Source organism: Curcuma longa, unplaced genomic scaffold, assembly GCF_044706935.1.
Source record: "Curcuma longa cultivar G26 ecotype Majalengka, Jawa Barat unplaced genomic scaffold, ITB_CL_G26_1.1 contig_23441, whole genome shotgun sequence".
Taxonomy (NCBI): Eukaryota; Viridiplantae; Streptophyta; class Magnoliopsida; order Zingiberales; family Zingiberaceae; genus Curcuma; species Curcuma longa.
This window is the reverse complement of record NW_027432166.1, coordinates 21,260-35,118: the sequence shown is the minus strand read 5'-3', so window position 1 is coordinate 35,118 and position 13,859 is coordinate 21,260. Positions and strand designations below refer to the sequence as shown.

General features: G+C 41.7%; 1 protein-coding gene across 2 annotated transcripts; it reads right to left on the bottom strand.

Annotated features, from left to right (window-relative positions):
• Positions 1-3,711: 3,711 nt before the first annotated feature.
• On the bottom strand, positions 3,712-6,081 carry LOC141818126 (deSI-like protein At4g17486). Of its 2 annotated transcripts, XM_074705696.1 has the most exons (4): positions 6,006-6,081; positions 5,415-5,632; positions 4,925-5,212; positions 3,712-4,336 (listed from the first exon to the last, which is right to left on the bottom strand). In XM_074705696.1, the coding sequence occupies exons 2-4, from the start codon at positions 5,629-5,631 to the stop codon at positions 4,008-4,010; spliced, it is 834 nt and encodes a 277-aa protein (XP_074561797.1). In that variant the 5' UTR covers position 5,632; positions 6,006-6,081; the 3' UTR covers positions 3,712-4,007. The 2 variants fall into 2 exon arrangements, with proteins under 2 accessions (XP_074561797.1, XP_074561796.1); XM_074705695.1 differs by lacking the exon at positions 6,006-6,081 and having other exon boundaries at positions 5,415-5,640.
• Between the last annotated feature and the right edge of the window lie 7,778 nt (positions 6,082-13,859).

Below are 13,859 nucleotides of genomic sequence, written 5' to 3'. Positions count from 1 at the left end.
GTCAGTTTTTCATGGATGAAGTTGACGAGTTGGACCGAAGCCTGATATATATTATACATTTTTTTAAAATAATTTATGGACTTCATCGTATTTATATGCGATTTTTTTTTCTAATTTACAGGTGTCACTTTAATTTTAACAAATTCAATTACATATCATTAAATGTAAAAATTAAAAGGACATTCTTCTTATTAGAATAATCAGAAAGAAATTCTTGTATCATGACTGTGTAATTATGAAATTATAATTTTTATAATATATTATTAACGTTGATAAAAATTATTGTAATTTATAATTATTATAATATAATATTGATCAGTTAATCAATATTATCAATATTGATTAAAAATAAAATATTAGTATCGTAATATTTATGTAATTGATATATTATAGTATTATTAGTATGAATTAAAATATTATTATAATATAATATTTATGAGAGATGAAATATTTATATTGTAATAATTATATATCATAATTATTAAAATATAATATTATGAGTATCGATTAAAATTGAAGGGTTTAATGGTAGTTATTACAATAGCATCAAATGTAAAAATAATTTTTTTAAAAAAATACTGACGTGAAATAGGACGTTATTATGACAATAAATGAAAGATGAGTGTACTATTCTAATAAAAAAAATCTTTTTATTTTTGCCATATTTAATTAAGTGTTGTTATTTAATTCAAAAAGGCGTCACTAGGCCTTCATTTAATGAAATGATAATAAATACTTGATTAGTTCAATTGAGTTCTTACATTTAATTTAAACAACTACTTACATTTATTTTAATTATATTTCTTTTATTTAGGTCAAATTGTTTTATTTAGTTAGTTTATAGTTTTCATATTAAATTATGCTCTTTAATTAATTATATGGGAGAAGAATGTGTTTCTCATTTGTTATTAAATTATATTGTAGGTAATTTAAAAATAATTTAGATACCAAATTCATAAATTATATTATAAGTTCTTTTTATTTATTAAATGTTATCGAATAAAAAAATATTTTGGTAAAATTAAGATGCAAAAGTAAATAAATAAGTAATTAAAAAAAAACTCTTCATGTTCTCCATTTGGAGAAAAAGAGCACTTCATCAACTTAAATTTTTACACTAAATTTATCTTTTTAAATTCAGCTAAACCGTTATAATCAATATTCATCCACTCAATTAGATTAACCATCGAACTTTTACATATAATTATTTTTATATAATTAAAAAATAAATTGAATTTTCTATATAAATATGTTTAATAGCATTTAAATAGATGAATAATAATAGTTGAATGATGAATAATAGTAGTGTACTACAGTGTACAATAAAAGAATTGGAGTTCAATTTAAATTAGGATGAATATCAAAATTATATAAATTATATTTTAAATTTATTCGATAGATAAATTTAAAATATAATATTTATTTATTTACCTAAAAAATATTTATTATGGTCTGGAGAATGCGTGGCCCAAAGCTCCAAATATGGGAAGGGTGGCTCGTCCCCATCAAACAGTACGTAAATATAGCTACGGCTGCTGCTTCATTCATCCAATTAACCTCATTTTTCTGCCTCTCATTTTTCTACGTGAAGAAGTTTACAAGAAATAAACTTCATACTTCAACACGCCTAGTAAACTAATTCAAATGCTTTTAACTCAATCAACACATGGGCAGTTAATTACAGCATCTGCAACTCTAATTATTTCAAGGGATTAATTAATACATTTCTTGTAACTTTGAAATTTAGCAGCTTTAAGAATATTAACTGTGCCACAATATTTAAGCACACTATTAGAACCACATAAAAAGTAGTTTAATGGACAAAGCACCTGTTAATACGGGTTTCTAAAGAAGGATCTGATTATATTGGATCTCACTAAAAAAAAAAAAACATGATTAGCGACAGAATTTTCGATCGACTAAATTCGATTAACGACTGATTAAAAAAATCACAAAAAATTCATCGTAAATAGATTTAGCGACCGAATTCAAATTCGGTCACTAAATAGAGACCGAATTTGAATGGCCACTAAATCCGAATTTGATCGGTCTAAATTTAACGATCGAATTCAAATTCGGTCGCTAAATCTATTTACGATGAATTTTTTTACGATTTTTTTTTTTATCGGTCGTTAATCGAATTTAGCGACCGATTAGCACCGAAAATTCGGTCGCTAATCATATTTTTTTTTGTAGTGTCTATTGTACATAATTTTGATTATCTTATATTGTAAAAGATTATTTTTGTAATTGAATCCGTGACCACAAGATCATACAACAACAATTTAACCGAGAACCACATAAAATCTCTAAAAAAAAAAGACAGAAGTGCAAAAACAAGAATTGATAAATGTTTTCAACATCAAGGGTCCCGGAGATTTGTTTGCATATGCGGACTTTGGTAGGCCATTAATTGGATTTTGTTGGATGCCTAATTGCAACTTGCTTTGACTCGTGGACTTAACTTGGACTAGTAAATATTGAAACTATTTTTTAAAAAATAAAATAATAAGAATGAGTTTTTATTTTGGTATTATTCATGCACCTCTAGTATATTTAAAGCTAAGTTGTTGAAAAAAAATGCTAATTTATTTTTTTAGAAAATGAATCACCCATGTGCAATTTTGATTTTGTGTTCCCCCTAGCTACTAGGTACATTTGTTTAATTAATGTTAATTGCTAGATAAACCATGTTTTGTTTCTGATTTGTGAGTGAGGTTGATCGAGGGAGTGGTGGTCAAATTCCATGGTATGATTGGGATCCTCCAAAAGCCTTGTCACACTCTTTAATTGGACTGATGTGAGGAAATCACAAAGAACGACGAAAATTCAACCTTCACTTATTGCACTTCATTGTCAAAGTCAATGTGGGGAACAAATAGAAGAGGAAAGGTCTTCATCATCGTGACATGGTTTGCTAATAAAATTATTATTGATTATAATGTTGTAGAAATCTTATCATGAGAAATTGAGGTGAAGGCCGAGAGTTGTAGTCAAACACACACCAGAGGATGTCGAAATTGTCCAACAAACTTATCCATGCTTAAGCCATGATTGTATGTTTAAGCTCAGAGTGAAGAACTCGGAGTGTTCTTCTATAATGCAACTAGTGAATTTTCACATAATAAAATAAAGTAAATGAATTTTTAATTCATCTATTTGTTATCTCAAGTGCTTAGACTTGAGAGTTAAAGAAAATTACTAAGTCGTTACCATTGAGAATTATTTGGCTTTAATTACTGCTATATATTAGACATGGGAGAGACTCTCATAACTCCACCCCTCTCTACCATGAAAATAAAAGTGTCATATATAGAGATAAACAGATAATACAAAATGATATATTTCACAAAAAAAAACTAAAATAGAAAGAAATTGATTGTCATAAAAAACCTGATCATACACCTGTTGCACATACCATCAAAAAAGCTAAGTGGTTGTTCTTTTCACAATGTCACATACCAAAGACAGTGGTTCTCCTGTTCATAACGCCACACAACAAAGCCGGAAAGACCCCATGAGATTCTTGGAATGCAAATTGATCATGTTCAAGACAGCTCCAATTTAAGGGGAATGGTAGCCATTAACTATCTGACAACTATATAATTTCCATATTATGAGATTCTCTTGATGTTTAACTCATAGAAGAATGTGTATATACAGGGCTCATTGCCCAAAGGTGAACAATACAGATTGATATATTTTCCTCATTTCTTATAAACATCATACGCAACACATAAATAAAAAAAGTTACCTCAAGGTTAATGTCAGATCCAGATTTCTTGAAATATGTCAACAGCCTTGTGCCATATTCCCTGAGCAACCTATTACCTTTAAAATTTTAAGTCATCTAAAAGACTTGGAGCAAGTAGATTATGAAGGAAAAATATGTAGAGACACAAAGAACACGAAACCATAAAGTGAGCAACACAAAGATGTTTTGCCATGAGCTTCATCATCATGGAATTCTTATCTGCACTGATTGGATAGATAGTATTGACCTTCTGTTAGCCTTTTTTCTTATTGAGCTCATCTTGATGGATACTTTTCCCAGAGAGAGATTCTGAAATAGGAATTACTGATTTTTTATCTATATGATCGCAAGCTTGATTGCCGTGATCCTTCAAAGCTTTGTCAGTGGGCCATCGGAACTCCCATATTGAGAAACTCCCTGCTAGTGAAGATGCAAACCAATGCTGTGGGCGTGAGGAAATTGAGGATAAGCAACTGAAAGTAGTTCTAAGCCTCCTCTCGGCATCATTGGTCTGTGAATCAGGGTCCTGATGAATGGCTGTCACCTTAAGAGACTCTGGAAGGATGCAATTGCAGCAGGAACCTGCATAATAAGAATAAATCTAATCATATCTTTACGATTCATTAGTGATAGGAGGGTTAAGAATCAGCTTGTTCTACATAAGCATATGTAATGTGCCCGACATTCTATGGTTGTGTGTAAGATCAAACTTCATTGTGTTTTTATCCTGAAATACTGAACATAGTGTTAAGGTAATGTCAGATCCAAAGAAAACAAACTCTTGTGCCTTGGTACTGCACCAGTTTGAAACTGCATTTCTCATGTAACAGCAGATCAACAATCTAATGTTCTCTCATTCAAAGTGAAGCCACAATATGATAGATCTACCTCACTGCATTTGATTGCAAGAAACTAGTGACTAATGCTAATAGTTATGGAAGTAATTACATAAGCAACAGAACTGATGGGGATTTTTTTTCCCGTTATTTGTATCGTGTTTGTCATCGCCTGATTAGACATTCTGAAAATATAGTAACTCAAGGAAACGTATTTGCATAATAACTAATAAAAGAAAACCAACCCACTTGCAGATTGCTGTGTAACTTTCAGTAGTATTGCAAGAGGAAAAAGAAGTTGTAGAGATGTGAGCTAATTGAGAAAAATGCTTACCGATATTAGCAAGCCGGTTTACCCACTTTGGAATTGAATTACCAGTCAATTTAAAGATGATGTCCTTGCAGAAGTGGTTGCAGTTCTTCGCAATTAGATGGTAAGCATCGCCATTATAATTTTGAGATTCTAGCTCCACAAACTCTCTAATTTGTCGTGGATTTAACTGAGTTGTGCCCATGAATATGGATTTCCTAAACCTAAAACCTGGGCATTGATGAGGCTCAACTTCAAAAACACCACTTGTTGAATGATCATGTGCTCCATATGCATATTCAATTCCGTGTACTGCAATATGAAGGATTACACAAACGATCAAAATAATCCAAATACGGAAGATACTTCAACACCTAAAGATACTGAATCACTGGTAGCCATCAAGTGGCAGGACAAAATAGTGAATGATAACATTGTTCAAATGAAACATCATATGGAAATTGCAGATTTTAATTCATCCTCTAGCTAAACAAACAATGACAACTTACAGCACCTTCAACTCCTGTGTGATATATCCCAAGACCTAACCAGTACATGTAGCCATTGATCGGTGTCAAGTCATACACATTCAGATAAACTGGAGCACTTCCTGATGAGGTGCTTGTTGACTCAAGTTTTGGGAAGACACAGAAAGGAATGGGAGATTTCCTGCCCGACGACCGAAGCAGTACCATGGACTTCCAATCCTTTCTAGATATCAGCTTCATCATTCTTGACATGTAAAAGAAGAAGAATTCAAGTTAGAAAAGCCCTTAGATACATAGTAAAAACAAATAAAAGCCAAGCTAACTCCAACACCTCAAGATGGAAAAATAAACATGCATTAGTGGAAGAACTAATTACCAAACAGTCAAGTGTATGCCTTTATCAAACTGTCAAAATGCAATGAAGGGAACTAAAGCCAAAATTCAAAATCCTAAGGAAAAATCAGAATTAATAATAATAATAATAAAAGGAATCAGAACAAGGTCAAACTTTCCTTTGCAACAAATTGTTCTATACAAAGTCCTCTGCAGAGTCACTCAAGAACAAATGATTCATCGAGAAAGAAATTAAAGAATTTGACAATGTTTCAGCAACTCACTAATATCTCAGGAGAAAGAAGGAAGACAGATTTTGCTCTTAGAAGATAGATCAAACCATGAAGCTGTGCACTGTCTAAGAATTTGGCAACTTAGCCTAACAACACCTAGAAATCTGCAAGGATTAAAAGGAAGATTTATATTGTCGAGGAGGCAAAAAATAGAACAGCTAATCTGCATTCAACATCTGGGGAGTCAACGCACGTTTCCGCAAGAAAAGGAGGATAAAAAGACAATTCGTGTCTCGAAACCCTAACAAATCCAACAAACAGTGCCGATCAAGTTTTCGGACGAAGAGAGAAAAAGACTAGGAAGTCCTCCGTTTCATCTGACAAGTACCTCATTGCTGTAAGGTCCAGAGAATCCTATGCAACTTTGAAACCAACAACTTATTCCATATTGGACACTAGACAAGAATTTTTAAGAAGCTGCTCACATACAAATCCGATCAAAATGAGATAGAACTTTGTTTTCCAACCATGGGAATCTGTAGAGTTTGAAAATTTTAACCCCAAACCTTAACCTTTTCTAGTCAATTAAGCATGCGAGGCCCCAAGAACTAATCTTTGAACAGGAAAGGAATGTGAAATAAGGAAGGAAAAAAAAAAAAAAGGAAGAGGAAGAAAGCCACAAAGCCCTACACACGAGGAGACTCGAATCAGCAATGGCAGAGACCGCTGTCAGCAACAATCGAAGACGCCATTTCGGTGGATAAGGACTGCCACCACTCAAGTCGCTGCAATTCCATCCACGAACCAACAACCATTCTTCAGGGTAAAAAGGGACCAAAAAGAGATGAGAAATGCTTCAAATTCAGAGGGGGAAAGCTCTTGCAGCTAAAACTATCAATCTATATATTTTTATTGAAAAAAAAACATATATATTTTCTAATTTGGATCCCTTCGTTTATTATCTCACTCTACACTTTCGTTTTTCCTCGATTACAATCTTTGTTACATAGTCGATAATTTTTCTTTAAAATTCATTATTGATGCCTGAATCACGTGTGTTTGTTTTTTAGACAATTATAGCTCGATAACACACTTTCCATTGAGGCAAATTCAATGGACAAATGATCTAAAATTGCAACGACTAGATCAATAAATTAATCATGCAGACAACTCAACCACTATCATGTATCCAAGTCAACTTTCCGGAAAATAAAAGAGTCGTAAAACTAATCAATCTGTTGCACGTTGAACTCGAGACTTAAGAGTTTTGTTTTGTTTTTATTTTTGATTTGACATCAGTTTAAGTCTTGTAAGGAGGAACTCCTTGCCGCCCACATAGAACTTCTGGAACTACGGCTCGATCTTCTGTCTGACAGTGTAGATCTTCAAAAATACCGCATGCAGTTTAGACCAAAGATAAAATGCGCATCTTTTTTATCGTATCGAAAGGAATCTCACATTAATTTTTTATCACAATTACTCGATTATCTCTATTATATTATTTTTATTTTTTCTTTATAATTCTCATTTAAATTTTAAATCAAAAATATATTATAATAACTACAAAACTATAATTATTATATAATTATAGCAATTATAATTTCATAATTATTACAATTTTAAATATTGATAAATTTTAAAAGATCATAATTTTTTTTATTTTATATTAAATTACGCATAATATTTCAAATTAAAATTCATTCAAAAATCTACAATTTACTAGAGGTAATTCATAATTATGCTTAAGTCTAAAAAATATTATTTAATTAGTTTTCATGTTATAGGCTAGATTTCATCTTTTTAATTTATTTAGATGTGATTAAATTTTTAATTTAAATTTATTTGAAACTTTTATATTTGTATATTTTTTTAAAAAATTTAACTACTAAACATCACTGTTCCGGTTGAGAAGTGCGTCTGGACACGTCACCAGACCTCGCTCGCCGTGGAAGTGGAGCAGGAGGAAGGGAGGAGAGCGATGCGAGCTCCAAGGGCTTCAGGACCACCACGCCGAGGAAGGAGATAGGACCAGCCACCTGGAGGCCCTGAAACATCACGGAGAAAGAGGTCATCCTGGCGCCGGGGAGTCCCCGGACGGCCACTCCGACGCTCAAGTCAGCCCACGGATATAGGAAGAAGATGAACAGTAATGAAAAATACTGTAATGAAAACACTATCATAAAGGGAGATGCCCAGCCCCTAAAAGATAAGGCTGATGAGAGAGAAGGAGCGGAGGCCGCGAGCGGAGCTCAGCCGCGAGAGAGAGAGAGAGAGCGGAGCTCAGCCGCGAGAGAGAGAGAGAGAGAGCGGAGCTCAGCCGCCAGAGAGAGAGCGAAAAAGGCGAGAGAGAGAGAAAAGGCCCCCCCCCCTCTTTGATACCTTCGGAGCCTTCTTATAAACTTGAGAAGATCTGGATGAGATCTGTGCTGTCAAGACCAAGACATTGCCTCGAGAAGAACAGTTTTGAGATATCTCATCCCCATTAATGTTAGTCTGACAAGGGATGGCTTTGGAAGACTTTTTCTGACAAGTCATTGTCAAGTTAAGACTTCACATCACATCTAATTATTATTGATGGAGACTCAGAGTGATGTTTGACTATTAGAGAGAGTTTATGACGGGACTGTTGAGCCGAGTGGGCTGAATGTCGAGTGGCCTAAATGGAGAGTGGCCTGAGTGCTGAGCTGCCGAACTGAAGGAGCAGGGCTAGGCCGAGTGGCAGAGCTGAGCTGCCGAACGGGTGGTGACAGGGCTGGGCTGCCGAACTGTGACAGTACTGCTGAATGGGTCGAGTCTTAGATGGGGGCTATAACACCCACGTGGCCGAATGGGCGATCCGGCAGGCGAAGGCCGAATGAGCGATCCGGCAGACTAAGGCCGAATAGACTGAGTCCTTGGTGAGGGGCTATAACATCCGTAACATAAGCCTCCCCGCTAGTCTAGTCGAAGGAGCGGAAAGTCGACTGACTAGACCAAGTAGTAGCGGCAGATCGTATCCTGTTTCCATTCAGAGAGTAAGATTGAGTCGATCTCGGCCGAGTTGTCGACAATGCCTGAGTTAGGTAGACCTGAGCTTGCTATGCCTTCTGTTACTTAACCCAAGGTATTTGATCATGCTGGATCTGATTTTGAGTTTAGCCTCCCATGCATTTTGCTTTTTGAGATCACGTTGAGATGGGTCCCACTTTAATTTTAACTGCATCCACCGATTTACCCTTTGCTTGCTATCGCTGACTTTCCCCCATGCCACCGTGTAAGGTTGCCGACCTCGCGTGGCCGGCGGGAGGGGTAGAAGAAGGGCAGTGTGCCATGTGGGATGGGCTGCAGAGGATGGACTGCAGAGGAGATCAAGGGAGCTTGGCATAGTGCCGCATGGGCGATCGGCAGCACACCATGCACAGCTGCCGATCCGAGTGAGAGATCGGCAGCACACCCTGCGCAGCTACCGAGCCGAGTGGGAGATCGGCAGCACGCCCTACGCAGCTACCGAGCCGAGTGCTTGGGCGAGCAGCGGAGAGAGGAGTTGGCCGCCGCGATTCGGCCCGGGCGAGGCTGGCGGAGACGTCGAGTGCGGCAGCTCCCGGAGATTCAATGTTCCGCTGCAGGTGGTGATGGCAGAGACACTTGGAGGGTTCGGCTGGGCCGATCATGCGATAGAGACATGCGGCACACTATTTGTCGCTGACGCGAGAAGTAAGGAGAGGGGCCCTATCTCTGTTATTCAGCAGCACGAGAGGGACATGCGTCGCATGAGAAGAAATAGATGGTTGCCAACTCGGCACAGGCGGCCCCTGTCAGAAGTTGCCAATATCTCGTATATTTATTGGTATAAGAGATTCTTCTTTTATCTCCTCGTTTTTGGGGTGAGACTTTGGATAACTAAAAGATTGAATGGGTCTAGAAAGCTAGCTTGCTCCTAAGCTAAGTGCTTGCTTACGCTTTGTGTAGTGGCTGGCCCTCATGCCTCCTTGGTCGAAGAGCCCAGCTTGGGAAGCAAAGAAACTTGCGCAAGGATCCAACGTAAAGCACTTTTCTTCTTTTCCTGCTAATCAAATTAAGATCTTTTTGCTGAATAACCCAAAGATCGGCGCCGACCAGGATAGTGATGTCGTGGAAGTCGGAGAACCACCTCTTGGCGCTATGAGAGGCGATGAGCAGAAGCCAGCTTTTCTTGATGCCGTGGTGGCGGCCCTCTGTCGTGAGTCGGCTCGGGCAAGCAGAGAAAAGAAAGAAGTTGCCGGCCTACGCAATTCGGCTCGGGCCAGCAGCGGAGAAGAGAGACGATTCGGTTGCCGCCATTCGATTCGGCTGCTGTTGTGATTTGGTTCGGGCAGGCAGCGGAAAGAAGAAAGACTATTCGGCTGCCGCCATTCGATTCGGCTGCTGTCGCGATTCGGTTCATACAGACAACGGAAAGAAGAGGGCTGTTCGGCTTCGTGATTCGGCGATTCCGGCGATTCAGTTCGCGCCGGCAGCGCCGAACTTGCTGTCGCGACTCAGTTCATGCGGACAGCGGAAAGAAGAGGGAAGAGCTTGCCCCCGCGATTTGACTCGCACGGGCAGTGGCGAGTCGGCGATTCAGCTCGCGCAGGCAGTGACGAATCAGCGATTCAGTTCGCGCAGGCAGCGCCGAACAGAGCTCGCTGTTGTGGTTCGGCTGTTGTCTCGATCCGGCTCATGCAGGCAGCGAAGAGCTCGGCTCGTGCAGGCAACGAAAAGAAGAGGACTCGCTGTCGCGGGCGTTTCCGGTCTAGGATGAGGCTTCTCGTGCCGCGTCGAAGAAAACGGGCGCGGGCGAGTTGTCTGCGGTGACGCGAAAGGCAGGGGCGCAAAGTCCTGTTTGAACCGAGGCGAGCGGGAGGTCCTCGAATCGTGCAAGCCGAATGGGGAGTCGAATGGGAAGTCGACGCCGAATGGGGAGTCGGCGCCGAATGGGGAGTCGGCACCGAATAGGGAGTCGGCGCATCGAATAGGGAGTCGGCGCTCCCTCTGGCAGCATCTCCTTGCGGCGCCAAGGTGTCGCGTTTCGGTTCGCACAGGCAGCTGAGAAGAAGGCTGTAAGCGAGGTCCAAGGGCGCGGAAGACGAGGGCCGGCGAAGCTTGCCGCGAAGGGCGAGGTTGCGGGGCTCCGGCCGAGAGGCTTGTAGGCAGTGGAGAGAAGAATCGCGATTCGGCGTTTGCAAACAGCGGAGAGAAGAATCGCGATTCGGCGCTTGCAACCTCCGCGATCCTGCTCGTGCTACCTCCGCGATCTGGCTCGTGCAGGCGGCGGAAAGAAGAAAAGAGCTTCGGCTCGTCACAGTCGGCGGAGAGAAGAACGCTTGGCATTTGCCTCAGAAAAGAACTTAAGGACCTGCTGCCGGATGCACCTGCTCTTGTTCATACGGAGGCTGCTATCGATAGAGGCGTACCCGCCGGAGGTGCGGAAGATGCAAACTTCCGCAAGCAAGGAAAGGGATGAAAGATCTCATGTTTGCCGTGTCCGAACCCCTCACAAACAAGAAGCTGCTTGTGTGGGTGGAGGATCTAACGACTAGGGAGGCGGCTCTACTCGGATACCCGATAATATTGATGTCCTCCGTGGAGCAGGGATTAGACGCGCGGCAAGGGGTGGCGTCGCATGGGATGCGCCTCGAGGGGGCAACCGAAGGGGAGAGAGGACGAAACTATTGTCATATTCTGTGCTTGGGAGGCAGGATAGCTCACGTGGGGGAGGTTAGCAAGGTATAGTGGGGCCCATTTTTGACTTTAAGCCACTTCTAGTGGAGTGAAAGGGAACGGCTGTCCCAAAGCAATGATGTAAATGAAGTGATTGATTTGATGTAAATGCATGTGGAAGAATGGCTGATCCAAGGTAATGATGAACTTCTGTGTAAGCAATGCAGTCGGTTGGTGCCGGCTTGGTAAACTCTTGGTTTTGAAGTCGGCAGACTGGGTGCCACGGGCTGATATTTGTCGATGTGGAGTTAGCCAAGACTCTTGCTGATCTACTGCACAAAGAAAGGGGGAAGAGAAGCCAAAACTGACGTAACTAACTGCTTGAGACTTTGAGCTGTCAAGGGTGTGACAAACCGAGAGCTACTGATCATACTAACTGACTCAGCTGTCAAAGTGCTTGAAGGGTAGAGTCAGTTAGAGTGCTGATTGAGTCTTATCGAGTCAGAGAGAGTATTGGCTGAACTGAATAAGTCAGGGAGAGTCAGTGAGCGTTCCACCGGCTGAGCTGACTGGGTGAATGACTGAGCAGAGTCTCTGCATGAATGAAGTTGAAGCCGAGATGGCGGCAGAAAGACCGATAGGATAGCTGAGAAGCTACGTGCTGAGAAGCAGAATAGAGTGCTGACTGCTCTCATATTCTGAGTGAGCTAATGAAGCTGAGAGGGCTACTGAGTACTCAGATCCTGAGTGAACTGTCGAGCAAAATCGCTGAGCAGAGAACTGATGTGAGTTGACTCCATGCCTGTAGTAAGGCTCGGTTGCCGGAGAGAGCTCGACCCCGGCTGTACGAAGCACGGGGGAGTTTGAAATAGGAGAAGGCGGCGGCGGGCGAGGAAGTTGGCCCGTCTCCGTCATTCGGCTCGACCCCGGCTGTGTGAAGCACGGGGGAGTTGGAATCATGGAAGAATAGCGAGTGTTTCGGGATTTACCAGACTTGGCGGCGACGGGCGACAGTGGTCCGTGACCACCAGGAGTAAGCTCGACCCTGACTAGGAGGGGAGGTTGAGCCCTGAAAAGGACAGTTGCTGATGGAGTAGGTCCGAGACCTAATTTGAGCTCACCTTGGCTCGAGCCGAAGGGAGGTTGAACCCGGAAAAGGGCAATTGCTGATGGAGCAGGTCCGAGACCTGAAACCCGGAGAAGGGCAATTGCTGATGGAGCAGGTCCGAGACCTGAAACCCGGAGAAGGGCAATTGCTGATGGAGCAGGTCCGAGACCTGAAACCCGGAGAAGGGCAATTGCTGATGGAGCAGGTCCGAGACCTGAATTTATGTCGATGGAGTAGCTCGACCCCAACAATGTCCGAGTCGGGGGAGGTTGAGGTTGCGGCAGAAAGATGCCCTGCAAAAAGCATATGCATCAGGCTTAATACTATGCGGCAATATGTACCCGGATCGATCCTCCTGGCACATCGATGAGGCTGCCGAGCTGAGCAGATTGGCGAGTCGTAGGCTGAGCCGCTGAGAGGTCAGTCGGCCAAGATGCGGGAGAGATCGGCCGAACTGTGGAAGAGACCATCCGAATCACAGTAGAGATCAGCCGAAGTGTGGAAGTGGTCAGCCGAATCGCTGTAGAGGTCGGCCGAGCTGTGGAAGAGCCCCAGCCGGGCTGTAGAAGAGGTTCCCTGGGGCGCCGAGCTGCCTATCAATTCAGCCGCACTAGGCTTGACCGTGGGCCTAATGGGCCGGGGTCTGGTAGGCCTGGGTCTGATGGGCTTGAAGGGCTGGAGCTCGATAAATTGGAGCTTGAAAGATCGGATCTTGGTGGGCCTGAGGATGTTGGGCTTGAAGGACTTGAGGATTCTGGACTCGCGAATAGTGGGCCTCTGTGGGCCCATAGTGGGCCTCTGCGGACCCATAATGGGCCTCCGTGGACCCGATCAACTGGCGCACCGGTGGTGGTGGAGCATCGTCGGCGAGAGATGGAGGTCTTGAGGGACCAGCTTGTACCTGAGGTTGTTGTCTGGAAATTGCTAGGACGGCCGTGGCGACCGCCCTGTTGAAATCTTCCTTCGACATAGCGATGAGGCGAGGCTGAGGAGGTTCGTCCGTCGGCATCTTAAATCCGGGCAGAAATGTGTTCCCACAGACGGCGCCAAATTATGTTCCGGTTGAGAAGTGCGTCTGGACACGTCACCAGACCTCGCTCGCCGTGGAAGTGGAGCAGGAGGAAGGGAGGAGAGCGATG